Source organism: Spermophilus citellus, assembly GCF_964194105.1.
Source record: "Spermophilus citellus genome assembly, chromosome: 18".
NCBI lineage: Eukaryota > Metazoa > Chordata > Mammalia > Rodentia > Sciuridae > Spermophilus > Spermophilus citellus.
The window spans coordinates 52,605,211-52,632,593 of NC_138200.1; the positions used below are offsets into that span (position 1 = coordinate 52,605,211).

The 27,383-nt window shown below is 51.6% G+C and overlaps 2 protein-coding genes across 2 annotated transcripts; both read right to left on the reverse strand.

The window, feature by feature from the left end:
- Positions 1 to 259: 259 nt before the first annotated feature.
- On the reverse strand, positions 260 to 3,928 carry LCAT (lecithin-cholesterol acyltransferase). Its single transcript, XM_081275004.1, has 6 exons — positions 3,531 to 3,928; positions 2,673 to 2,829; positions 2,479 to 2,594; positions 2,275 to 2,370; positions 1,966 to 2,190; positions 260 to 1,128 (listed from the first exon to the last, which is right to left on the reverse strand). Exons 1-6 carry the CDS (start codon positions 3,682 to 3,684, stop codon positions 554 to 556), a joined length of 1,323 nt encoding a protein of 440 aa, XP_081131130.1. The 5' UTR covers positions 3,685 to 3,928; the 3' UTR covers positions 260 to 553.
- SLC12A4 (solute carrier family 12 member 4) lies at positions 3,912 to 27,383 on the reverse strand. Its single transcript, XM_081274995.1, has 24 exons — positions 27,162 to 27,383; positions 21,817 to 21,911; positions 19,994 to 20,125; positions 15,286 to 15,432; positions 15,123 to 15,177; positions 13,972 to 14,102; positions 12,200 to 12,441; positions 11,840 to 12,054; positions 11,148 to 11,312; positions 10,966 to 11,064; positions 10,643 to 10,700; positions 10,128 to 10,302; positions 9,640 to 9,758; positions 7,697 to 7,795; positions 7,316 to 7,435; positions 6,867 to 6,971; positions 6,432 to 6,600; positions 5,938 to 6,133; positions 5,681 to 5,850; positions 5,460 to 5,591; positions 5,273 to 5,380; positions 4,891 to 5,075; positions 4,632 to 4,765; positions 3,912 to 4,485 (listed from the first exon to the last, which is right to left on the reverse strand). The coding sequence occupies exons 1-24, from the start codon at positions 27,274 to 27,276 to the stop codon at positions 4,394 to 4,396; spliced, it is 3,258 nt and encodes a 1,085-aa protein (XP_081131121.1). The 5' UTR covers positions 27,277 to 27,383; the 3' UTR covers positions 3,912 to 4,393.

Here is a 27,383-nt window from a genome sequence, read left to right on the forward strand (position 1 = left end):
AAATTGGGCTGAAAGTGTGCGGTAGAGCCCTTGCCTAATGTGTAACACCCTGGGTTTTCCCCACAACATCACACACAAAAATGTGTTCAGTGAAATGATCTGATTAATAGCTGTCACTTCAGCACATTTTTTTGGTGCTTGGGATTGAATCCAGGGCCTTATATTACTACTAAGCTGCACTCCTCAGCCCCCAGATTCTGAACTCTTGTACATTTTCCATCTACCCCACACTCATCTACCCTTTTGGAGCTGGGAGGGATAGATGAAGTCATCCTCTCCCTGTACATCCATTCTATAGCTGCAAGTACAGCTGACTGCAGTTCCCATGCACAACACAAAGGCAGGTAAGGGCAGGCTGCCTGAACAGCTCAACCAGAATAGTAAGCTGCACATCTCAGTGTCCAGTTCAGCTTCAGATCTTAGCAGAGCCCATCTTGCCTCATGCTCCACTGAGCACTGGTCTGTGGCTAGTGATGCATGAATCCTCTTGTGGGGACCCTCGTAGTGCCTCCCCTTCAAGCCACAGCATACAGGGCTACAGCAGCAAAAGTTTTTATTCAGGGGGCAGGGGCTCTGGGCTGGCAGTCAGGGGCACAGGGTTGCCATGGCGGTAGGCACCCAGCAGGATGGCATTGATGTGCTCTAGTGTCTGGTTGCTAAAGACCATGTTGAGGTGCTGTGTCCCGTGCAGGGGCAGCAGGTGTACAGGCTGCGGTTGGCGGCCCTGCCAATGGCCACAGAGCTCAGTGCTTCGTGTGGCAACTGTGTCATCACCGTCCTCATAGAGCACATTCACAGGGTCCGTGTAGGGGAAGCCATGGTCATAGATGTAGGTGCGGGGTGTGGGCAGGCCCACACCATACAGACAGTATACTTCCACACCAGGTGCTGGGAGTCCTGCTAGCAGGTCACGTGACTGTAGCCACATGTACCAGCCTTCCTCAAAGCGCAGGTCTGCAAAGAAGCGTTGGAAGTCACGGCCTGTGTAGTTGAAGCTTGGCGTGGAAATAAATACATGATCCTCAGGCCACACATGGCGGGAGGGAAACATCCAAGGGGAAGTCGTTGTTATGCGCTGCTCCTCTCTCAGCTTGATGCTGGACATGAGTGGGATACCCTGGTTGTCACCTGTGGACAAGGAACAAGGTACAATAGGAAGCTAGGCCTGGCTACCTCTGGCTCACAATTTGCCCCCAGTCTAAGCCCAGCAGTTTGTTCAAGCTTGCTCCTGCCCCATCCAGACCTGGACTTCTAGCCATAGAGTAGGCCTGATGGTACCTCTAAGACAGTTGAGGGCCTCAAAAGGGTGGGGGAACTTTCTGAGGTTGGGGTGTATGGGGGGCTGGTCTCCCTCAGGCCCCAAGTAGGGTTCATGCTGCACAGCAATCACCAGATTGTGTTCTGGGAAAGATGAAATGAGATGGTGCCTGTTTTGCCCTTCAGTGATGTAATCAGATGAGTGTCTCCTTCAGTAGACTGAGTGCCTAGGGAGAAGGCCACACCTGTCAATGCCCAGCACACAGTTAGTTCTCAACAAGTAGGAGTTGTATTAGCTCTGGGTCCTTGAGCTACTCCTCAGGGAAGAGCAGGAAAGGGCTCCTAGGTCTGGCCCTAGCTGTGGTAGATCTGTCTTCAATAAGGTAGATCCTTGGGCACAGAGGCTCCAGGAAGCAAAAGGTAGTTGAAAGTTGGGCAGGCCCTAGGGTCATGACAAGATAGACACCTTGGGTTGAATCAAATTGCTGGAGTTCACCTTCCTGTTTACTTCCACCTTGTCAACACTGGCACAGACTCTAGAAGGAATCATCCTAATAATGGTCCTGCCAGGATCACTGTTTTCAAGGGACTAAAGAAAGCATGGCCCACGGGCTACAGACAATACTTCTAGGTGCCAACATGAGCAGAGCTGGAGGAAGGTCAGCTCTGTTCCACCCCACCTCCTACAGGATACAGAAGCCGTCTCACCTGAGGCCAAGACCAGCATGGGCTTGATAGAGCCACCCCAGGGAGCCCCAAGAGAGATGAAACCATCAATGAAGCGGTCTTTCCAGGACTGAGGTTGACGTAGCAAGAAATAATGCAAGTGCAGGCAGCCAAGGCTGTGCCCAATGAGGAAGACGGGCTTCCCGTAAGCGGCGTGCATCTCTTCTACCAGCCCAGCCAGCTTCTGGTAGTATTCCTCTTGCTGGCCTGAAGGTGGGTGGATGGATCAGGGCAGTTGGGATCAGGGGCCACACCTGCCCAGCCCTAAGCCCATCAATAGCAGACACTCACTGGGCTCCAGCCGCCAGTCATAGGGGGCAGCCCGCACTGTCTCATCCCGCACGTACCCGTTGTTGACCAGATTCTGTACCAGTGTATGCATATAACCTGTGGGGAAGCAGCAGCATTGTGGGGGGCTCTGCTGTGACACCTGTGACCCAGCCATACTGGCCCACCACAGTCTGGAGCTCCTGGCCTTTCTTCCAGTACACACACCTGCTAGCTTGTTGCTGTCCAGGTACTCAACAGAGTAGGTCTTGCCAAAGCCAGGGACACGGATCTGTACACCAGGGGCATTGGATACACGTCCAGAGCTGCGGTTGTAGACAACCCTGAGGGAAGTGGGGACATTCAGCAGTCTGTAGCCAAGGGGCAGTGTTTATAAGCTAGGCAGAGGGCATGGCACATACCTGGTGTTATCAATCCAGCAGTCCACTCCAAGGGGTAGAAACATATTGAGATCCAGCCAGATGGTAAAGAAGTCCTCCGTCTTGCGGTAGCACATCCAATTCACCACATCCGGTTTATCCAGCTTGGCTTCAAGCTGATTCCCCAGGCAGCCAGGCACTGCAGGCACCAGCTCTCACTCTGGACTCCTTGACTTCCCCCCATCCATCCCCAGACCAACCCCACCCCTATCTCCCACATCCTCTACCTCCAGGGACCAATGACATTTATCATCAGCTGATCACACACATCCCCACTGTACCCCCAGCAGCCCAAAGCACAGACTCCCCCCAGGCAGGGAAGATGCAGGAGCCAAGGCCACTGACCCCTGCCCCTGCCAAGTAAACATCCAGCCTGGCTTTCCATTATTGCCAAAGTCCAAGGTGAGAATTCAGCGGGGAGGGGCGGGGGCTGGGGGCTGGGCCTAGAGTAGTGGGCAGGCCTTCAGGGACTTCTCCTTTTCTCCTACCCTGGGCTGGGCATCTTGTCCTTGGTAGGATAGGGGCTAAGGAAGGAGTGGTGGGGCCTGACCCAGACTCTAGTGTGGCTGTAGCTGACCACGCCTTGTAATGTTCCGGCCAAGATTTCAGTCCCCCCACAGCTCCGCCCCACCTCCAAGTAAATAACTCAGAGACAGGGAACACTGTGGTGGGGAAGGGGAAGAAATTCTCTGCAGGACAAGCCTTTGGCCCCTCCCCATGCTGAGGAAGGTATCAGGGCTAATACAGGGGCAGAAGGGCCTTGGCACTGTCTGCTGCCAGGGTTTGGGGCCCAGGCTTCCCATGCTGGCCTAGTGCATCAAGGGCCTGACGGGGGCTTACCGAGGATGACGGGCCGAGTGTGGTTACTGAGCTCAGCCTTGGGCGTGGTGTGCGGGGGGAAGAGCACATTGAGGAGCCAGAAGGGGGTGGCAGGGGGGAGCAGCAGCCCCAGCAGCAGCAGTACCCACTGCCATGGGGAGCCGGGCGGCCCCATTCCAGCCCAGTGCCTACTGCCAGAGGAGGCAGTGCTGGGCAGGCCTTATCTGGTATGTGGGTGGGAGGGGCCCAGGGCTTGTGGGAGGGACAGCCTGGCCAATGGGGGTGGCCAGTGATTGCTATTGCTGGGAAGAGCCCTAGCCTCAGGGAGCCAGATCTGGGCTTGGGTTCATTTCCGCCTTCTTCCACTGGCACCAAGGGAAACAGAGCAGGGGCAGCGGGAGGCCCAGAGTACACAATGTTTTATTGAAGAAAGTCAGGCCTTAGCTTGGCCAGCTCCATTCCTCTTGGCTTAATGGGGGTCCCTGCCCACAGTAGTCTGAGCCAGGTCTTCCTGCAAGCAGGATGAGTTCAACCCCCGCCCTTTCTGCCCTTCCCCTTCTCCCAAATGGTGACATCCAAACAATAAATATACAATAAATAGTGCTCTTGGGCTGGGCTGGGCCTTAAAACCCACATCAGCCCCCACCGGTCCGTCTTTAGCCAGGGCATCCTACTGGGGTATTGGAGAGGAAAGTCCCCACACCTCCCAGGGTCCCACAGGAACTCAAATCCATCTCCGTTGCCAGGCCCAGACCTGGTTTCCCAGGACACCTAGCAAAGCTGGCCCAAGGCAAGGCTGGGCAAAGCAGAACTGGCAAGTAGGTGCTCAGGTGGGGGCTATTGCCTTGGATACCCCCACTCTAGGCCATAAGACCACACTGGGCTCAGGAATAGATGGTAATGACTTCACGACCACCACCACGCACCAACAGCACCCGTTCAAGGCCCTCAGTCAGTACTTCAAGGAACTCCATGTCTATAGGCATCAGGTCAAGGAGGCAGCAGCAGGACCAAGGGGCAATCAGGGCCACCCCCACCCAAGGGCACCCCAGAAGGAAAACTCCTGGCCTGACCTCACACTTTGTCCACCTCCCCATGGCCTGCCTCTCCACAAAGGGATACAGTTCTCATCACCTTCACTGTTCTTGGGTGGGCCAGGCATGTTCAGTAGGACTAGGCGGGCATCATGGGATCGTGTGACAATAACTTCATTGAGCTTCACAGCAGTGTGCATACGCCGCACGTTGGACTGGTCCCTGACATAAAGAACCAGATCTAGCAAAGGAAGCCTCTGTCCCTGCCCACCCAACCCAGCCTGTCTGTCCCACACTGCCTCTTCCCCGGGGCCCAACAAAGCTGGGTCTATATTTGCTACACTCACGGCTTAATGTGAACCAGCTCCCGGAAGTTGTCAGTGGCATGGCTGGGGTCCCAGGGTTCAGTCATGTACTTGTCCCGGGTCCATGTCATCTGGATCTTATCGGCCCCTGCAGCAGACTCATCTTCCTCATCTGAGTATAGGCTCTCTAGCCGCAGGGCTGAGTGCCGGTCCTTGACTAGTTGGGCCTGGGAACAGAGGAGATGGCCTGGGCACCCTGAGAAAAGGAGGGCCTGACTGGCCTGACATGATTACTCTGCCTCCAGGAAATGGGCACTGGCTTAGGTAGGGCCAGGATGAGTCAGTCTGATGTCCCCATAGGATGGTGTCTCCAAAGGCCTGACCCTGCCACCCACCCCCAGCCTGAACCAAGGCAGCCACTGACTTCACGTTCCCTCTCAGTCTTGGTCAGCCTCATTTGCCGCAGCATCTGGGACCGCTGCTCCATCATCAGTGTGCGCTCATAGGTATATGCAGATATGTCGCTATTATGCTGGGGAGAGAGGAGGCTGTGAAGATGTGGTTGCATGGCACTCGGTATCTTCAAGGCAAGGGTGGGGTAGGCAGCTCACCATCTCCACCACCTCCACCTCTGCCTCAAGGCGGAGGTGGTATAGGAAGATGGCCAAATCCTTCTTCATCTGGATGCTGTTGTCATCCATCTGGGCAACCGTGAAGATGCGCATCCTGCACTTTCTCCAAACCTATGGCAACGGAATAGGGGGGTGGTTCAGTCTCATGTAGTCCTCCAAGAGCATAGCCACTCTCACCCAAGACCATTCACCTGGCCTACCTTATGTTGGCGCAGCAGGAAGGGCAAAAGCATGAGCATGCCACCGTCATGTACAATCCACCACACATCGATGTGGCCCTCCAGGTAGCGCTCGTGGTTGCTGGGGTAGAAGGCAATGTTCTTGGGCACAAGCAGGGCCAAGTGGGCAGCTGTGGTGCAGCGCACTGTGTCTAGGGAAAAGGAGCACTACTGACCATCAGCCTGTGTCCCTCAAGCCTCTGCCACCCCATGACCCTGGCCCCTGGCCCTTCACACACCAATAAAGGTCTTCCAGGCACGTGGGTCCTCACTCTGTCGCCAACCGTAGGGCCAGCCCAGCACCACGGTGTTATGCCTCATGCCACCCAGGCCACAAGACTGGATGAGGTGGGCCAGCCCCTCACGCACCTTGCTGGCCACCACTACCTGACAGAAGCCTTTCACTTTCTCAATCTCCATCATGTTCTTGATTGTCTGTGGGGAACACAGTAGTGTCAGGAAGTCAGGCCACCAGCTTCCCTCTTCTGGGCAACCTTCTAGGGCTCTCAGGCACATAAATTCTTGGAAGTGGGGGAGGGCTTGGAACAAGTTACCCACCCAGAGGCAATGTTTTCAAGATGGGACAACTATATTCTCTTGATCCAGCTTGAAGGGGCAGCAGTGTTGTCTACCTGGCTGGCCAGGCTGGCCAGGCTTGGTCCCCTCCTCTACAAGCCAGTTCAGCCCAGATACCATTGATCTGGCTCCATTCTTTCCCACCCTCTGCAGGCACCTGCTCAGCAGCCTGGGCCTCGCCATAGCTCTCCAAGAAGCTGCCCTGGATGACGGAGCCAACAATCGTCAGGCCCTTGCCAGCCTTAAGCTGAGAGGCAAAGGTGAGGAGTCGTGGGTACTTCACATGAAGGTCTTCATCCAGCTTTAACAGCACCAGGAGCTGAGGCCTGCAGTGGCCAGATGGGGAGGCAGCTTGAGACCACGATCAGGCCTTTTCAGGGCACCCCTTCTTTTCTTCCCTTCTCACATCATAGGCTCTCATATTTTGGATAGTGTAGATCCAAGGGTACAATAAGCAGGAGGGCATCCTTAGCAACCCAAGGAGGGGGAAACTGGACTAGGGATGGGGATCCAGCACTTTTGGAGGCTCCTACCCTCCCAGCACTCCCTAAGAACCTTGAGATGGCCCGTGCTAGACTGGGTGTGAACTCACCGCCAGTTCTTGGTATGAGGAGGTCCCTCTTCCAGCCTCAACAGCGCATAGCGGGCAGCACTCAGGGATAGGCCTCTGATCCCATCACCCCATTCCTTCTCAGCCCTGCAGATGCCACAAGCTTGTGAGCTCCAGGTGCCACCCAGGGAATTTTATTTTTTGGTAGTGCTGGTACTGGGAATTGAACCTAGGACATCACACTTTCTAAGCAAGTACTCTACCACTGAGCTATACCTCCCAGCTACATCCCAGCCCTTCACCAGGGATTTCTGTCTATATGAATGCAGGAATGGAAAGAGGTTAGGCCCTGAGTCAGAGCCTTCCAGTCCTATCACTCATGGTAGATACCAAAAGTAGCCCTGCTCCCTCAACAACTCACCATTCAGACCATCCCACTTCTTAGCCAGGAACACTCAGCCATATAGGTTATTGACAGTCCCTTCACTCACCCTTGGTACTCGATGTACTTGTAGATCATGCCTGCGATGAGCATGGCAACCAGAGCATAGTACCAGGAGGAAACAAACATAAGGGCCAGGCAGAGGCTCATGCCCAGGAAGGACAGCGCCCTAAGACAGAGTGAGGAGAGAGGTAGAATCAGGGCAAGACTGGTAGGGTCCTAGGCCATAACCCATCCCATGCCCTGGTAGCCCTATGAAGTCCCAAGTCACAATCTGGGTATAAAAACTAGGCTAAGGCCCCTTCCTCCTTCCCCACAGTGTTTCAAGAGTAACCACTGCCCAGCAAACTCAAAACTTCATTCAGAATGGCATTCTTAGACTCCCTGATACCTCCTATGTCAGGGAACTTGATTCAAGGGTCTAGCTTACCAATGATAGTATTTGAACCGGGGCCGCCAGTTGGGGGTCCTCAGGAGTGTCTGTACAGCACAGGCCAGGTTCACAAATAGGTAACACATCAGAAAGAACCTGTAGCACAGGGAGTTGGTCGGTACAGAGTAACCTCCTTAGTATCTCCGGGTACCTCATGTCAGGCTGAGCCTGGACCTTCTAGGCCATGTCTTTCCCTTCACTGCATGGACACAGTCAGGTCCTCCCACCCCCACAGCACCCACTCCTGCAGCCTCAGGAAGATGGGACTATGCGGAGAAGGTGTCCTTGGAGCCACGTTGTGTCAGGAGACACATGCAGCTGGCCTTGCCCATGTCCATGTTATAGATTTCCTAAATAACAAAAAGAGGCATTTTGTTTGTTTGTCTGTTTGAGAAGCTGTACCTGTTAAAACCACGAAGAGGATGAGGGAGCCCATATCCTTACAGCCAGCCTTACCCATGTCAGAAGAGAATGGACCAATGATCCCTGGCAGAAGGCTGGAAAGGGATGAGGGCCCCAGGATATCAAGTAGAGAGCTGGGATAGGATGGTGTCAAAGAATGCTGAGGAATACTCAGTGTCTGAAGATTGGCTGGCTGATACTGGCCTGGATGACCAGTGGATAAGAAGCTGTCACACGTGGGAAAGACGAACAGATCCAAGAGTAGATGACAAAGACCATATGAATGCACTGGATTAGACACCCGAGAGAAGCTGCTGTGGGAGTAGGAATCTGGAACATGGGCAAGGCTGGCTGTATGAGCCCTACCAGGTAGGCAGCCAAAAAGATGGCTAAGGGGAGGGGGCACAACTTCTACCCTCAGCTGATAGAGAGTAATAGTAGATTGGAGGCAGGAAGACTCCTGAGTGGGGTGCTAGGGGTAGGGGATTCCATGATAGGTAAGTCCCATCAGGATCTGCCAGTAAGTACAACATAATAAAGGCTGAGCAGTGTCCTTTGGCTTTGTACCTAGAACCGTTTGAGGTATGAGGGATGGGTTGAGTTAGAGGCAGAGGACAGCCCAGGTACAGCAGGCCTAGCTGCAGCCAGGGTGGAGACTATTTGCAGGGAAGGAAGCCCTGTCAAGTCTACAGGCTAAGGAGTGAAGGAGGTCAGGCCCTTCAGAAGAACAAAGCCCATCAGCCATGGAGCAGAGTGTGTGATGACTCTAACATGGGCAGAGGTGAAAACAGCAATTGAAGAAACTCTGCCTCAAGAATTACTGGAAATCTCCACGTGCAGATCACCAACTGCACAGCACTGGCACAAATGCAGATTCATTTGGGTTAGGACTAAAATTGTAATGAAAAGCATTTGTCCAGGTGCTTCCAGAATATTAAAAGCAAACGACTTTGAGCTAGGTACAGGGGTGCATACCTGTAATCCCAGCTACTCAGGAGGCTTAGGCAAGGAGGATCATAAGTTTGAGACCAGCCTAAGCAACTTTGTGAGACCCCGTCTCAAAATAAAATGTATCTATCTCTATATCTATCTATCTATCTATCTATCTATCTCACTGGAGATGTGGCTCAGTAGTAGAGCAGCCTAGGGTTTAATCCCTAGTACTGCAAAAAAAATCCAGAGCAAACAACTTTGAAAATGATGAATGGTGAAGTGATGGCTTCATCAAGCCTCAAAGGACCAGGTGCTTCTCTGTCCAGCAGTGGGAGAATCTGTTAGATTCCTGTTCTGGAAGGTCCCCACAGTAATGCAAGGGGCCTCTTGGTCTCTTTATAGCTCCTATGCAGGTGCCATGCTATCTCCAGAATGCAGGGGTAGGTTGAGACCTGCCAAGCAACATCTCCCCACACAGCCTGGCACACAGTTGCACCCTCAACACCAGAAAGGATCATGGGGAGGTGCTGGGGTCCCCTGCTAAAAGTTACTGGGATTCAGGAAGCTTTTACCAAGACCATTACTCTGCCCTGCCCCCAGCTCACATGGATAGAATGGGGGCCACCATGTCGAGGGAGGCAATGAGGATGCCCAGCTCAGCAATGAGTGCAGTCAGGAGGAGTGCCCACGTTGGTTCACCATTTGCTTTCCCATGCCCGAACACCTGTAGGCACCAGAAAAGGAGTTGTTCCTGCCACCCTCTCCTACACTTGGGACCCCAAGCCACAGCCTGGCCTCCATTATCCCCAGGCCCTTTCTCTGGGGCTCAGGCCATCCCCATGGGAGGTCACAACTTTCTCCTGACTCCACCACTCCAGGCCTCCCTTCTTTGGATGAGCCATAGTTCATGAGGATTCTGGGTCTTAGAAGCTCTGCCAACAATACACAGGGCCAGGGCAGCTCTCAGCAGCTCCTTATGGATGGCCACCTGGCCTTGGTGCCCCTGTGGGCAGACTATGCTGCATCCAAATTCCCTCTTTCCCTAGCCAGTGCTATGTCCAGAACCATGTGAGGGTGATATAGAAGGGCTCACCCGGAGGAAGGGGATGATGTTGTCCTTGGCAATGGCCTGCAATAGACGAGGCGCCCCAGTAAGGCTCTGGAGGCCAGCACCACATGTTGAGAAGAAAGAGCCAACAACGATGACCCAGGGCGAAGGCCAGGCCAATGTGCCCACCACCAGGTTCCTGCTGACACCGTCGCCATACCTGCAGGGGCCAGGCTCAGACCATGTTCTAGGCAAGGAGTCCCCCAAGTCCTGGGTGGGGCCACCCAGAGTGAGGGATAGCAGGAGCTAAGCGGGACAGAGCTCTGCCTTCAGTGGAGAAGGCCAAATGCCAGCCCCTACCCTTGACCCTCATTTCAGCCCTGACCCTGATGTTGCCATCCTCTCAAAACCAACTCTTGGAGGGGCCTGATCCACCTGATGGCATAGACTACCCTTGGCAGCCAGCAGCCTAAGGAAATGTTTGCGACCATGTGCAGGGTTTAGCATGAGGGGAGGCAAAGGCTGAGCTATTGCTACAGGGAGGGGCACAGCTCACTCACTTGTCTCGGAGCACTACACCCTCAATGCAGGCGCCGAAGAGAACCACACTGCTGAAGTCTACACAGAGTCAAGGAAGCTAGGCCTCCACTGCACTGTAACCAGACTCATCCCCACACAGGACCCTAGCGGCTCTTGCCCCAGCCCCAGCCTGCAGATAGCTGAGGGTACTATGTTTATGTGCATGTGTCCCCCCGGTGTGTGCCTGTGTACGAAGGGGTGAGGGATGCGTGTATAGTGTGTCTATGCATGCCAACTGATGATGTACATGTAGGCAAGTGCCTCCTGATCCCCTCTCCCCTGTTTCAGGCCTGGGAAAGGATACACACAAGCGAGGTTGTAACGATGGCCAAAATGGTTCCCACCGGGATGGATTTCTGGGCATCACGGAGGTCCCCGGAGCGGTTTGAGCCAGCCATGATGCCTCCAAAAACAGATGAGACTCCCTCAGGGGCTCCCCAGATTGGACTGGTGGCAGGGATGGGTGGGTGGGCAAAAGGGGCTCACCTGTTACAGAGGGGAAGAAGATGCCAACCAGCACAGTGAAGGATGTGGCGATATCAGCTACCACATACAGGGGCAGGCTCTCCTTCAGGCCAAGGGCGTCTGTGGAGGGCAGACCTTGCTTCTCCACGAACTCTCCCTTCTCCAGGTAGGCACTCCACAAGTTCTCTGCGGAGGCAGCAGCATCACCAACACAGCCCCATGGACCTCCCCAGGGTAGTCTGGGGCAGATCAGCCAGAAGCTGGGGACTTTGGGTACAGCTTCAGCCTGATTGCTACAGTGTCTACCACAGGGCTTCTCTGGTTGCAGGGAGGAAGCTATCCAAGCTACAAGTCTGATAGACAAAGGTGGCTGAAACCATCATCAACCAGAGCCCCACCACCGCCTGCATTCCCGACAAAAGCCCTTTATGGCCCCTGTGGGAACATCCCCAGGTGGCATTAGGGGCTGATGGCCAGAGGAAGAGGGGCTGCCAGAACTTTCCAGGGGCTTCTGCAGGGCTGGGATGCTGGCCAATCTCCATTCACCCGAAACTCAGCTGCCAAGAGCCAGGCTGAGAGGACACTGCTGAGCTGGGAAGGCAGCCAGACCTGCTCCCCCCATTCCCGAGCTGGCCACACAAGGACGGCTCTGTGCTCTGCTCTCCTGCTCAGCCTGTGGGCTCAGGGACAGGAACATGGGAGGGAGGACCTACCCTGGAGCACACCAGCAGCTGCCCCGGGAATGCCAGGGATCTCCGTGACATTGTTGAGCAGGAAGTAGGGGTCACAGGAGTCAGTAGTAAGGTTGGGGCTGTGGCAGAAGAAACTCCACAGCCGGGTGGCCACTGTCTCATTGTCCAACACAACCGTCTTGGCGCAGACATCAAACTGGTCCCGGGACAGGGTCCTGTTACCCAGCATGCACACCCTGCAGGGATGTAAGCATCTCCACCTGCTGAGCTAGAGGACCCAGTCCATTCCCACCCTACAGTCTTGGGGACCCAGGACATCAAAGGCAGTCTACTTGGAAGGGATGACAAGGTAATGTCTGGACAAAAACCTGAGTTACTTACGGAAACACGGGAGGGTCAAAAATGGACTTGATGCCCCCAGCATAGATAGAGAAGATGGAGATAATCACACAGGCCAGGAAGAGTGAGGCAAATTTGTTCACATACTTGACACCAACAAATACCACCAGTGTCATGAAAGTCAGAAAAATGGTCCCATATACTCGCATATTATTCAAGGTGGCGCTTGACGTGTCATGAGAGCCTGATGGGTAAAAAATGGCGGCTGGTGGAGCAATGTAGGTCTGAAACAAGAAGATGGATTATAGAGGGTTCAACCTTCCTATTTGGAGTGTGAAACCTGTCATTTTGGTTTTCTTTTAAAAGTATATCTAAAAGAAGCCAGTCTCAAAGGACCACATATTATATAATTCCAATTATACAAAATGTCCAGAAAAGGCAAATCTAGAGGTAGAAAACAAATTAGTGGTTGCTGAGAGATGACGGTTGAGGGAAAATGGAGAATGATGACTGATGGGGTTTCTTTTGGGGTGATAAAATGTTCTAAAATTGTGGTGATGGTTGCATCCCTGTGAATATATTAAAGACCAATGCACTGTACACTTTTACTGGGTAGTGCATTGAATGTTATGTGAATTACATCTCAATAAAGTCATTATTTTTTAGAAAGGAAAGGATCCAGACATAGACGCCAACCTGAAGTGGAAGAGCCTAAGTAGAATGTTTGAACAACAAAATAAATAGTGGTAGTATTGAATTATAACCAAAAACCCAGGGAACAAAATAAATATCCAAAAGTCCATATAATTACATGGTTGAATAAACAAACAAACTGGGGAAAAGGGATACATTTCCTTACAGAAGAATTCCAAATTATAAATGTAGAAGAAATATGAGGGGGCTGGGGGTGTGGCTCAAGCAGTAGCGCGCTCGCCTGGTGTGCGTGTGGCCCGGGTTTGATCCTCAGCACCACATACCAACAAAGATGTTGTGTCCGCCGAGAACTAAAAAATAAATATTAAAAATTCTCTCTCTCCCAAAAAAAAAAAAAAAAAAAGAAATATGAGAAATGGAAAACAAAAAACAGATGAGCTAGGCACAAGGTTCACACTATGAGCAGAGGACTGGAAGGTGGGAATAGTAAAGTCAGTCTCTCTAAATATCTTCTACTCTTTCATCCCTAGAGAAAGTACCTGCCATTCTGCTGCCCACATACCCTGTACATTTCTGCTTCCTCAGTGGAGAGTGGGAAGCTGAACTGGGCACAGCACCCTAGATTGCTTTCTGCAATCTCCAGAAGGCATCCTGTGGTAGCTCACTCTGACTTAGGGATAAGGAGAAGCTGAATCTGAAGGGCGCTGGCATAGAGCTCTAGGAGATTGAACTGGCCAGAGCCATCCAAGCTCAGGAAGTAGTTAGTCTCTATGTCACCACCCAAGATCTGTCATTCAACTAAATGCAAGAGTTGGTTGGTTGCTTGCCATGGCTGAAACAGTACCCAGATAGGTGACATATCCAGGCTAAAGTGAAGACAGCCAGGCCAATTTCTTGCCTGGCCCAGACTAGCATGAAAGTAAAGGGGGAAACAGGCCTGAGCAGAGATCCTTCTCTTTTGATGCCTCCCGTGGTATGACCCCAGGCCCTGGCCAGGGATAGCAGGGGAGCACAAACAGCCTGGGCCTTCTGTGTGGAATCCAAGGGAAGTGTTTAGACATGCATGTCATGAGAGCCTGATGGGTAAAAAAATGGCAGCTAGTGGAGCAATGTAGGTCTGGAACAAGAAGATGGATTACAGAGGGTTTAGCTTGACTCACCAGCAAGATCTCAATGGCCCCCAGGATATACATAGCTGCCGCAAATGTTGTTCCCAGATAGAAGCACAAGCCCACAGCACCTCCAAATTCTGGACCCAGTGAGCGGGAGATCATGAAATAGGAGCCTCCAGCTACAATAGAGAAATTATGCACAGGTCAAGGTCAGTGCTTTTCAAGGGGTCTCCCTCATGATAAGCCCTCACAACCACTCAAAAGGACAGGACTGCTTTTCCCATTCATACATTAGGGTAGGATTATTGTCTTTTCAGGTTTTTGGCCCCTGTGTCCCTGCATAAGCCTGCCACCATTTGAGCATTCATGGTTAAACCTCTGGCCCTAGTCTAACACCCTTGGCAAGACTGAGAGAGTCAACACTAGGCCCCAGGGTGATGAAGGTGAAGAGACAAGTGTGATTCCATGTTGCTGAGTACATCTGCTGCTGATATAACCTCTCTGATGAAGGCCTGGGAACAGGAATCAAGAAACTTAAAAAACAGTCTATCCCTTTCATACTGTATTCCTACCCCTAGGATCTTGCTAAGGGAACCGTCAGGGATGTGAACAAAGATTAGTGTTCAAGGCTGTTCACAAAAATAATATTTATAACAATGAAAAAGTAGAATCCCAAGTAGGAGAACAATCACATAAATTGGGTTATATCCTACTATAATGAGTTAAACTCTGTTGAAAAAACAAAACCCACTTTCCAACATATATATGTATGTGTATATATCTATATATACAGTAAAAAGAAATTATATGTACATTTATATGTGTGTGTGTGTGTGTGTGTATAAGGGGGGAAGAGGGGGAGAGAGAGAGAGAGAGCGCGATATTTTATAAGACCCTAAGATCATATGCTGAAAGCCTAATAGTAATGAACTCAGCATGGTGGGGTTATGAATGCTTTCAGTTTTTCATTCTGTTTTCCTGCCCTTTCAAACCTTCCTATGACAAATGAACATTGCCCATTGGGGGGAAGGGTGTATTATTTTTATACTAACAAAACATGACAGCAGTCTCAAAACTCTGTTAGGCTCCTAAGTGAAAGTCAGGAACTGGGATCCCACTGGGGAACTGTTTAAGGGTGGAGGAGAATGGGGTTTCCCAGACAGATCAAAGCAGATTCTGGGCCCCATTCCCTTACCTACCTGGAACCACACCGTTGGTGGCGATGGCACTCATGGAGATAGCTGTCAGCAGTGTCTGTGGAAAGGAGGGCCTGGATGAGCCCTGGACGAGCTCAGATGGGTGGGATCTGTAGGGTGACCATGGCCCCTGCTCAGTCTATCCGTGACCCACCAGGCTACTTACACAGCAGCAGCAGATGAGGACAATAAGGAGGGCCTGTAGCACCCCGGCTGTGCCCACCATCCAGGTCAGCCGCAGGAAGAGGATGACCCCAAAGATATTCTGCAGGCAGGGCAGGTACACCCCCATGAGTGTGCCCATGCTGGGTGCCTATATGGGCAGGAGAAGAGGTGGCACAGAGCATCAGAGGGGCACAGATGCACTATGGAAGGTAGTTCCCTAGTCATTCAGTCATCCCTTACCTGTAGTGGGGTACCCCCAGCCCCAGAAGTCAGGGTATAGCTAGAATGTCTCTATTAACTTTCTTTTTGGGGTACTGAGGACTGAACCCAGCAGCACTTAACCACTGAGCTATACTCACAGTTCCCCTTTTTTATACTTTTTTTTTTTTTAGTTGTAGATGGACACAATACCTTTATTTTATTTATTTAGTTTTTTTATGTGGTGCTGGGGATTGAACCCAGTGCCTCACACATGCTAGGCAAGTGCTCTACCACTGAGCCACAATCCCAACCCAAAACCTTTATTTTATTTATTTTTATGTGGTGCTAAGGATTAAACCCAATGACTCACATGTGCTAGGCAAGAGCTCTACCACTGAGTTATAACCCTAGCCCTCCCAGTTCCTTTTATTTTTTTAAATATTTATTTTTTAGTTGTATTTGGACACAATACCTTTATTTTATTTATTTATTTTTATATGGTACTGAGGATGGAACCCAGGGCCTCACACATGCTAGGCAAGCGCTATACTGCTGAGGCACAACCCTAACCCCCTTTTTTATTTTTTGAGACAGTCTCCCTAAGTTGCTTAGGACCTCTCTAAGTTTCTGAGGCTGGCCTCAGACTTGTGATCCTCCTGCCTCAGGCTCCCAAATTGCTGGGATTACCATGCCCATCTCTATTAACTCTACACAGCAAGACAGTTGGGATTGAGAAGGTTATGAAACCTGATTCTTTCTAAAACCCCACAAGTGAGCTTTTGAACTTAAATTCTCCTCAAGGTACTGCCTCCTCCCCTTCTTCTCCTCTGCTAAATGTCTGCGAAAAGGGGTCTATCTCAGGTCTTCACGTTCTCTCTGAACAGGCCCCAAATCACCTAAGCCAAAATCCAAGAAATTTTCCCTCTTGTTCCCTCTTTCCAATCCCCCCACTTTAACCAGATAGACATGGAGTCCTGCCCATTCTACCTCCCTGCTATCCAGAGACTAGGCTTCCTTGTCTCAGCCTTAGTCCCCCTAGGGCAGTAAACTGGGGCACTAGGTGATATCCTCCCACACTTGCCTACCTCTCCACACCCTAGCCCACTCTGCAGCCAGAGTAGGTCTCTGATAACCAAGTACAATCCCCTCATCCCTGTTGAAAACCCTGTTTTGTTCTATAATACAGTGTGTGGCGTGCGGTGCAGATTCCTTGGCTTGAGCTGACAGATGTACCCCATCACCTCCTCTGTCATTCCCAGCTCCATACCACAATGGCTTCTTCTGAGCCTTGGAACCTGGGCATGTGCTAGGCTCTGCCAAGGAGGATGGCCTTGCCTCACTGCCTAGAAAACTCTTTCTTCAGTGAAACCATCAGAAGTTTAACTGTCACTTCTTCCAGAAAGTTCCCCCTAGGCTGGGTGGAGTTGGTGCTCCTCCTGCAATCTTTCAGCATCTGACATACCTTTCTATGATAATGGTCACTACAGGTCACATTACTGACTGTGTTAGTATGACTCATTATCATACTGTGGCAGACTTGACTTGTTTACTGTTCTATCATCAGCAGACCCTACAGATCCCCCAAAGGTGCTCCTAAACCCAGTGAATGACAGCTTAGAAGTCCCTGGACATCCTGTTGAGAAAATCTTGCAGAGCGAATGGAGGGGTCAGAAGAGAGCTACATGTCAGAAGAAGCATTCTGAAGGGTTCTGGCTTGGGGCAGGGTCTGTGTGCAGGCTAAAGGAACTTGGGAGGATCTAGGCAAGAACAAAAGCTCCCTTCTGAAAGATACACCTCATCTAAGCTCTGTCCAAGCCCTTCTCAAAGGATACCACCCATTTTGGAATAATGGCAGCAAGAACTCTGAGTCCCACCCCCATCCTAGGCTGAGTCATTCTGAGAAAAGAGCAGTGTGGGAAAGGGCAGGACCGGAAATGCTTTCTGCATCCCCAAATAACCTCTGGCAGCCTCAGAAGGTCACTGGGCCAGAGCCAAAGTGACTGCCAGGGAGAGGCTGCCTTTGGGTCTTGGCATGGTCTGGTTGGAGGCCCACCCTTCCTGCTTCAAACCTTCTTTTCTGAGGCCCCTGCTCAGAGCTGCTCTGGGTGAGACCCACAGCTCCCTAGCTTCCTACTGTGTACTTAACTAGATTCCTCCTTCCTCCATGGTCCCAGCGACTAAGGCTGGGACCCTCAGCTTCCCTCTCATATCTTCACCTTAGGGTCAGATGGGTAACTAAGCTGAGGCTAGACCCTAGTATCCTCACAGGCTCCCCATTAGGCCAAAGGACCACAGCCCTTCACCAATTCATGCTTCCCTCCCATGCTTCTGTTGAGATGTGCACTAGTCTTTCCTGGGGGCCTTTTTACTCTCAGTCCTGACTCATCCTCAATGGACAGGGATGAGACTCTTATCCAATGATCCTGTAATCCACTGTGGGAAACACTCTCAGTCAGAAGTTAAGACCCCTCCTGCAAGGCTGCATAGGGGTTGCCAGAGACAGAGTTCTCTGCTATCTTTATTCCAGAATATACCAGCAAAATCTCAACCAGCTGAAGAGGTGGAGGTTAGTTCTGTAGAATCAAGATATCAGCTGCCCTCCTGAAAGGGTGGGCTTGTTTGTCTCCTGGAAGCGCCAGGTAAAGGATGTGCTTCAGCTTGGTGTATCCTCTCCTGGACCCACCCCAGCAAGACCCAAATCTCAGGAGCAAGTCTGAGCCTGGTGATCTGGCTTATCCCAACCTGGAGTTCCTTTTGTTTCAACTAACCTCCAAAGAGAACAGTATAGCCAGGACTAGACCCCAGCTCCTTCCAAATGCAGCTACTTCCCAAATCTCAGAGAGACAGGAGGTGGAAAGGGAGGGCCCCTAACTTTTTTGGGGGGACGGGTACCGGGGATTGAACTCTGGGGCATTTGACCACTGAGTCACATCCCTAGCCCTATTTTTGTATTTTATTTAGAGACGGGGTCAACACTGAGTTGTTTAGCGCCTTGCTTTTTGCTGAGGCTGGCTTTGAACTTGCTATCCTCCAGTCAACCTCCTGAGCTGTTTGGATTACAGGCATGCACCACTGCACCCAGCAGGACCCCTTACTTTCAAACCAAAATGCTGAAAAAATCCCCAGCCCTCAGTTAAACTGAGGCCCATCGAATACAGGAGCTGAGCAAGATAGAAAAATCATCCTAAATAGAGACGAGGGCTGAAGGAATAGATGTGCTTTACAAGGAAATGCCAGGCTCCATCACATGTTCATGCCTGCACAACCTGGTACTTAAGCAACCCGGGGGCTGTGGGAGCCTTGGTTAGGGGCAAGAGAGTAATGCCACTTGCTTTAGGCTGTGTAGCCCCCAGGCTATCCATCCTGATTTGATGCCAGTGATCTGGTATTTCACAATCACATACCTCACAGTACATCCAAAAACACTTCTCCCAGCATCATGCATTAACCTTGGGAAAGTTACTTAAGGCCTTGTCACTCAGTTTCCTCATCTGAGAAATGAAGATGAAAGTGGGAGAGAAGCCAGGCTTAGGGAGTCAGGAGGCTGGCCCAAGGGACTAGATAGGCAATGGGCAGGACTCAGAGGAGCTAAAAAAAGAATGAGTGACCTATCTCATAGGTTTTTTGTTTGTTTTTTTTTCCCAGTGGTGGGGATTGAACCCAGTACCTCATGCATGCTAGGCAAGTGCTCTATCACTGAGCCACATCTCAAATCCACCCATACTCCCTTCCTTCTTTCCTTTCTTCTTTTCTCTCTCTCTCTCTCTCTCTCTCTCTCTCTCTCTCTCTCTCCCTTCCTTCCTTTCTTTTCCACACAGGGTCTTGCTACTTCCTGCCTCAGCCTCCCATGTAGCTGGGACTACAGGCTACAGGTTTCCATCTCATGATTGTGTTGTGAGTATAACATTTGAGAAGATGGGGTCACTCTTAGAGGCTGAGTGCAAGCAGCTCTTGTTCCCACTGTCATTTCTTTCTGTCTTTCTTGAAGTGCTGATGAAACTCTACCAGAGCTAAACCTACACCTCCAGTCCAGTCCAAATGACAGTGGTGTCATTTCCTTCTTTTTAAATTTTTTGTTTGTTTGTTTATTTCTGGGGATTGAATCCAGAAGTGCTTAACCACTGAGCCCACTGAGCCACATCCCCAGTCCTTTTCTTATTTTTAGACAGGTTCTCACTAAGTTGCTTAGATCCTCTCTAAGTTGCTGAGACTAGCCTTGAACTTTTGATCCTCCTGCCTCAGCCTCCCTAGTCACTGGGATTACAGGCCTGCACCACTATGCCCAGCTTCACCCACTGTCATTTCTGAGGGCCTCCCTCAGAAGTTCCTCCTTAGCCCACCCCTTAAAGCCTCTATGAGCCCAAGACATTCAGTGCCCACTCTCATGCTCACCTCACCTGGCATCCACATCCCCTGGTGTGCGCACACCACATGGGAAAACAGTATATTCCATGGTGTTCTGTCTGTCATCTTAAGTGTGGCCCTTCTGATGACCCTGACTGGCTCACCTTGGCTGCTCTCCGACGGGAGCCTTCTCCACTCTCAGCCTCCTCATGCTCCTTGGCGCCCTGGGTGAGGTTGGTATAGCTGACAAGCTTGCCCAGAAGAGATGACACCTTTGGGCGGATGTCCAGTTCCTCCTGTAAACAAAGCCATGGGGCAATATGGCAATGGGCCAGGCCAGCGCCAGGCTACCTATATGTAGCCAGCAGCCTGGACTCTGGCTCCATGCCAGGCCCTGAGGCAGGCCTGGGCCTGATCCCAGCTCTTGCTGGGGGAAGCCCAAGCCAGCCAACTGAGCAGGTGTGGGCACCACACCCCAGCACGTGGCACTGAAAGGCCCAGCCCAGTGGTGGCTTCTCTCTGCCCCACCTTGGCTGCAATCACTGCCAGCCCATTTGTGAAAACCACCCGCCTCAGGGTAGAAAAAGAAGGGCAGGCACAGTTGGCAGACAGGAAAATTGCACACTTCATCCTATCTACTGTGTTTGGCCACCTACTGGCAATGGCTGAGCCTCTGGGATTCATATCTACCCTGGACTGCCCACAAAAAAAGCCACCTTAGTCACCTCAGGGACCAAGGCAGACAAAAGATGTCTGGAACAACTGAAGTCTCTGTTGTCTGACCTTCCTAAATGGTCTAACCCCAGGCTCTGGTTCCTGTGACTGACATAGCTCAATCCCAAAGTGGGACGCTGGGCCATCATCCTCAAAGTGAAGCCAGGACAAAGGCTTTACTGCAGAACCTTGTTGCTCTTGGTCAGGAGGTATCCTGGGCTCAGGACCCCCAACTCCCACGGGGGTCTAGGCTTTCCCTGCCCTTGATTCATTCTTAGTGCCATCTTTCCACTGGTTTCTTATCCACATTTAGCCTTTCACTGTCTGACAGCTCTTTTCTGACCCTACACACAGGGAGGTTGGTTGGGAGCAAAAAATAAATATACAGGCCTTTGGACATGTGGAGATTGAGAAGCCTACATTATTCAGCAGCTGAATATGTGGTCAAAGTTTAGGGGCCTAGGGGCTGGGGTTGTGGCTCAGAGGTAGAGTGCTTGCCTAGCATGCATGAGGCACTGGGTTCAATCCTCAGCACCACATGAAAATAAAATATATTGGGGGCTGGGGATGTGGCTCAAGCAGTAGTGTGCTCGCCTGGCATGTGTGCAGCCCGGGTTCGATCCTCAGCACCACATACAAACAAAGATGTTGTGTTTGCTGAAAACTAAAAAAAATATATAAATAAAAAATTGGAAAAAAAATATTGTATCCATCTATGACTAAAAAATAAATTATAAAAAAAAGTTTAAGAGCCTAAACCATGTCTTAAATCCATATCTTACTTTTCAGCTTGAGTATGGAAAGGGTAAAATATAAGTTCAGACACAAATTTGGGAAACTTTCAAAGAGGTATCAACTGAGCTTGCAGATGTGGAGGGCAAGAGCAGGTTCAGGGAGAAGGACCAGGGACAAGAGTTGGAAGAACCAACCAGGAAAGACAGAGTCCATGAGAGAGCCCACAGGCGGAGAACTGGGAGTGCAGGGAAAAAAAGAAATTCTCAGGGGGTGGTCACCTTGCTGAGGGGGCAGCAAGGAAGGCAAAGGTTAACAGCCCAGGAGATGGCAATGGGGGCAGAATTGCAAATAGCCTCTGGGAAAGCAGTTTCATTTTGAAGGGCCACAGGAAACACTATCTGACTACAGGGAGCAAGACAAGGGGAGAGCAGAAGAAGAGTCACCATCCAGCCTGCCTGCTTAGATGAGAGGCCCCTGACAGGCCTCGGTCTGTCTCCCAGCCTGTCATATTTGTGGCCTAAAATGGCTCCTCAACTACCTCAAACAGTGCCAGGTTCCTGTCATAGTAGTCACTTCCTCTGGAAGCCTCCAAGGGGCAAAGAAAAGGGCTGCTTTCTCTGTGATTACTCTGTCCTGTGGAGAGAAAGGGAAAGAAACCCAGTTAGGGGCTGCCTCCTGAGCATGCAGCCTGTACCCCTCCCCACAGGCCAGTCCCCAAAACATCCTTTCTGTAAACCACTCTGGAGGCCACAGTGTTAAGAGGCTGAGCATCAGCTTCTCCATCACACCTAATGGCCTCCTTGAAGAGCCAGGGTAACCCAAGAGCAGCCAGTAATCAAAACCCAGCCCATCATTCCCTGTAACACAGGGTACAGGTATGAAAGCCCCAGTGTAAGGCGAGGGGTGGGGCCTGTTGAGGGGGCGGGCCCTGGCCTCAGCCGGCCCTCGCATAACCCCTAACCCCTTTTCAGGCCTATCTGGAGCACCCAGAGTGCCCCATGCCAAGGGCTCGGTGTCGTCAGGCATCACCCGGGTACTGCTCTCCAGATAGATGAAGCCGCACAGAGCACCTTCTGCTGCCATGGCCAGCAGGTGGCCTGCTAGCTACCCCACCATGCCCCGTGCCTGAGGGGGCACCCTGGAGGGTGGCCCAAGGCATGCAGGGAGGTGGGGGCAAGCCCTAGCTGTACAGTAAGCAGAAGTGGGAGCCAGTTGTCCAGGTCATCTGCGAAAGATAAGGCTGGTGGGTGAATGTTAGATTGTATAGTCTGGAAATACAGGAGTGTAGCTGGGCGTGGAGGATGGGATATAAGGATGGAGGATCTCAAATTCAATGTCAGCCTTAATGTCTCAAAAAGGGGGATGACATTCCCAGCTTTCCAACAAACAGGTAGAACCCCTCTAGGTTAAATCCCTAGTATCAATAAACAAACAAACAAATGGCTGGGGATGTAGTTCAGTGGTAGTACACTCCTGGGTTCAATTCCCAGCACTGCAAACAGGAAAAAGAGGAAAGAAGGAAGATAGAAGCATGGACTGTTCACAGGGTCCCAGGGCATTAGCTCCTTGGTCTGCAGATTCCTCCATCTTGCATCAAAACAGGTGAGAGGCCCACACCAGCTTCCACCCACCCCTCAGGTTGGTGAGACTGAGCCTTAGCTCCAAGGAAACCTGGCAGAAAGCAACCAAAATGATTTTTGGGGGGTAGGGGGCTCCAGGGATTGAATTTTGGGACACTCAACCACTAAGCCCACCTTCAGCCCTATTTTGTATTTTATTTAGAGACAGAGTCTCACTGAGTTGCTTAGCGCCTCACCATTGCTGAGGCTGGCTTTGAACCTGTGATCCTCCAGTCTCAGCCTCCCAAGCCGCTGGGATTACAGGAAGGTGCCACCAGGGCCCCCCATCTTATTCTTCCCCCTTGGTAAGGCTATCTCACCTCCCAAAGCTTGCCTGCTTTTTCCTGGCATCCCATCATTCGTATTCTTCCCTGTTCTACATTTGTCTCTTGTGAGTCTTCATGGTGACATTCCCAGTTTTCCAACAAACAGGCAGCAGACACTAAGTACTTCTTTTCTAGATGCCAAGTATCCCTCCACCCCAATGAAGTCTGGTAGCTGCAGCACTGACTCAGGTCTCACAATAAATGGGCTGTAGGCATTTAGGTTCAAAGAAGCCATCCATGGTGTTTGCTGGAAGCAGCATGCAGTTTTGTTTTGTTTGGGTACTAGGGATTAAACCCAGGGGCACTCGACCACTGAGTTACATCCCCAGACCTTTTTATTTTTCATTTTTGAGACAAGATCTTGCTAAGTTGCCCAGGTTGCCTTCAAACTTGTGATCCTCCTGACTCAGCCTCCTGAGTAGCTGAGATACTGGCATGCACCACCATGCTCTGCAGAAGTATGCAGAAGTTTTGATTTTAAGTGGGTTGGCACGGTGTCCCCAGATGGACGCAGTAATAGAAGTGTTATTACCAACCCAGACTAGTGGTGTGATTGGGTCATGCGCTGGCCATGACTGTCAATGTTTTCATTTAAATAGGTCACAATTCATTTCTCATTTGCAGCTGAGAACGTGGACTAATGCATCCTTCTCCATCTGAAACATCCTCTTGATATCAGTGTGTGGTTTAACTTGGCTTCCCCAAGCCTACAACCACTTAGCAGGGGCTGCATTATGGATTCTTTATCACTCAAGGAGACTGATAGGTAAAGTGTGCCTGTGACAATTTCTGGGGTAAAGTCAGTTCTGCCTTAGCATGTGAAAGCAGTATATTTCCTTCATCCAGCAACCTGGACTAGTTAAGTGGGCCAAACAGATCAGTCACATGTTCAATGATTGCATATGGGTCAATGTCAATGACACAGTAGACAAAGGCAGCCAGAAAGTCATCCTACCAAGGCATGTTAAAGCCCAGTGGGGTCATGTAGCTCCTCAGACACCCTCACACCCTATGACATTTGCTATAACTTTGATGCTTACACAGGATCAGGAGTCACAAGAAAAATCTAAAAACCCAGTAATACTGCCCTTTATATTAACAGCTGACCAGTGAGAATGCAATTTTGTCAGACTATGATACAGGGTATTAGAGCCAGGTGAGGGCTTGGCTGTAGGTTCCCTATTCCTACTCCAGACCCCAGTCCATCCAGGATACACCCCAAGGTGTAGCATGATCCTTGAAGGTAAAGAAGAGGTCTAGAATATGCAATTTTCCAGAGTTTGCATATCCTGTCCTCTGGGTGTTCAGATGGCCAGAAGTCTGCTTTGGATTCCTGGCCTCTCCCATGTGAAAATGATCCTCTGTGCTGCCTTGTGTGTCCTATTCTATGTACAAATAGTAACACATGCTTTTCCAACTGCCCAGAGGCATCAGAAAAGGGACTGTCTGCTGCCAGACACCCAGAAAGCACTTGTTGGAGTTCCCCAAGCCTTGCTTAGGGACAGCTCCAATGGGATTATGGAAACGTAAGAGGGTCTAAGCAGACGCTAGATGTCTGTACTGCCCTCAGATTCAAGTTGCCCATTCTGGCCTCAGCTATTCCAAAAATTCCAGGGCACGTCTGGGCATGCCTGCCAGGCCCAAGCTGCTCACATGCCACCTGGGACCCCCAGTATGGCCGGGATCTGGGGCCTGCCTGTGAGGGACACAGGTGTGTTCCCACCAGCAACTGTATAGACACCAGTGACAGGTAAGGATCCAGGTGACCCTCCTGATCCCTGTACACAAAGGCATCTGCCTGAGGTGCCCCTTCAGGACCTCCTGAGCCCCTGCCCACAGGCTGGCTGACCCCTCAGAGTAGAGGGCAGGCCTTCAGCTAGGGGCCCCAGGAGATGGACCTGAGTTTGACTGTTTTTCAGCCCTCTGAACTTTTGCAGTCCCCACCAAGAAGGATCAAAATCACTCACCAGGGGGGCTGGGGTTGTGACTCAGTGGTAGAGCACTTGCCTAGCACGAGTGAGGCACTGGGTTCGATCCTCAGCACCCCATAAAAACAGAATAAAGGTATTGTGTCCACCTACAACTAAAAATATATATATATATATATATATATATATATATTTTTTTTTTTTTTTTAAGGAGAGAGACAGAGAGAGAGAGAGAGAAATTTTAATATTTATTTTTTAGTTTTCAGTGGACACATCTTTGTTTGTATGTGGTGCTGAGGATCGAACCCAGGCCGCACGCATGCCAGGTGAGCGCGCTACCGCTTGAGCCACATCCCCAGCCCCTAAAAAAGTATATTAAAAAAAATCACTCACCAGGGTTCAGGGTGTCCCCCATACTGCAAACACAGTCAAGGTCTGGCTGAAAAGAAGCAAGAGGAGGAGGAAAAGGAAAGGACCTAGTGGGAGGAGCTGGTCTTGCTTGGAGGGATCTGGCTGGATGAGGCTAAGGCAGGCAGAAGCTAAGCCAGCTCTGCCTGCCCACTGAATCAGGGATGCAGCCTAGCCCAGCCTCCAGGGACAGAGGTCCTTCCAGGCTTGGTCAGGGGAGCAGGGATGCTGCCTCTTGCTCTGACTCTCTGAACAAGACTAGGGACAGACAAGGGAATGGCAAAGGGTACTCACACAGCTGTCAAGCCTGAAAAACCTTCACAATGTCCAACAGCCCATCCCTCTGTCCTGTGCCGACTCTACACATGGCAGTCAGGTATTACAAACGCACAGCCACTCGCATCAGCATGGATCAGCTCAGTCATATCACCATCAAAGACAGATCAGAGGTCAAGATCATATCACCTGACACATCTCAATGACATGAATTTCTTAAATGTCTCCATCATGGTCAGTCCCAGACATTATAGGCATTTGTCATCAGTCATATCACAATCCTGCAGGATACAGTGACCATGAGAATGCCCTGACCTGACCCTGCCTTTAACTTGATACCCACAGCAGCACACTTGCACATGCATATGCCAGTACACAGTGCACAGACAGACAGACATAAGTTTCCAGCAGGACTCCAAAAGTGGCCCCTGGCAAGGACACCATCTGACTGAGTGAAACCCTGAGCCTTCTGGGAGAGGAGATGGAGAAAGGGGCAAGGGAAGAGGCAGGAACCTGGAAGAAAGGAGACACCTCCAAGACCAGCACTAACACCCAGCTTCAGAGTTAAGGTGCTAGAATCTCCCCTGGGGGTTTAAATACCCCCCCAACAACCCCCCTCCCTGCAAATTTCATAACCTCCCCACACTTTCCGCCACTCCTTCCTAAGTGCAAGTAACAGCATCTGTCCCAAGGAAGGTAGAGAGGATTAAACGAGTCAGTTCACGTTAAGTGCCTAGACAAGCCTGGCCCCGTGTGAATGCTCCCCAGATGCCCACTGTACCTACAGATCTAGGCCTGGGCAACAGGGACGACTTACAGGCAGGTACCCAAAGGCCCCCTCAGCAGGCACACCCTTCTCTCGGGGAGGGCCTGAGAGTTTAGAGAGTAGGGAGACACAGGAAGGGGAGGGCAAGGGAAGGAGGGAATCACCGGGCAAAGGCGACAAGAGGATGGAGGTCGTTTTCAAAGGTGAAGGGGCTGCAATTGGGGCTTTGGCTGTACTCCCAAAGGAAAAGGCAGGAGACCCGGGCTCGGAGCTATCCGGGGCCGGGCGGCCTGCTGTCTGGCCTCCCCGGGCGGCCACGTCTGCAGCCCCCGCCCGCGGCTCGCAGGGGAGGAGCTGGGCTAGGGAGAGCGACCTGGCCCGCGCGCCCGGAGCGGAGGAAAATCGTGTCTGCACGCGCGGAGCGGGGAGTGGCGGCGGCGCAGAGAAAGAAAAGTTAAGCCGGCATCGACGTAAGCGCGCCAAGTTCCACTACCGGCGGGAGCCGGCCCCTCGTGGCCGCCCCGCGACCCAGCCAAGGCCCCCGCCCGGCAAGCCCTCACCGTCCGACTCCTCCCGCTCGGCGCGCTCCCCGTAGTCCACCCAACTCAGACCCTCGAGGTTGTCATAGTCGCCGCGCCGCGGCCCGTCCACCGGCACCACAGTGAAGTGAGGCATCGCGCGCAATCAGCCTGCCGCACCCGCCCGGCCTGCCGCGCCCGCCGACCCCGCCGCCTGCCGGCTGTCCCCGCTGCTCCGGGCCGGTGCGCCCCGCCCGCTCACAT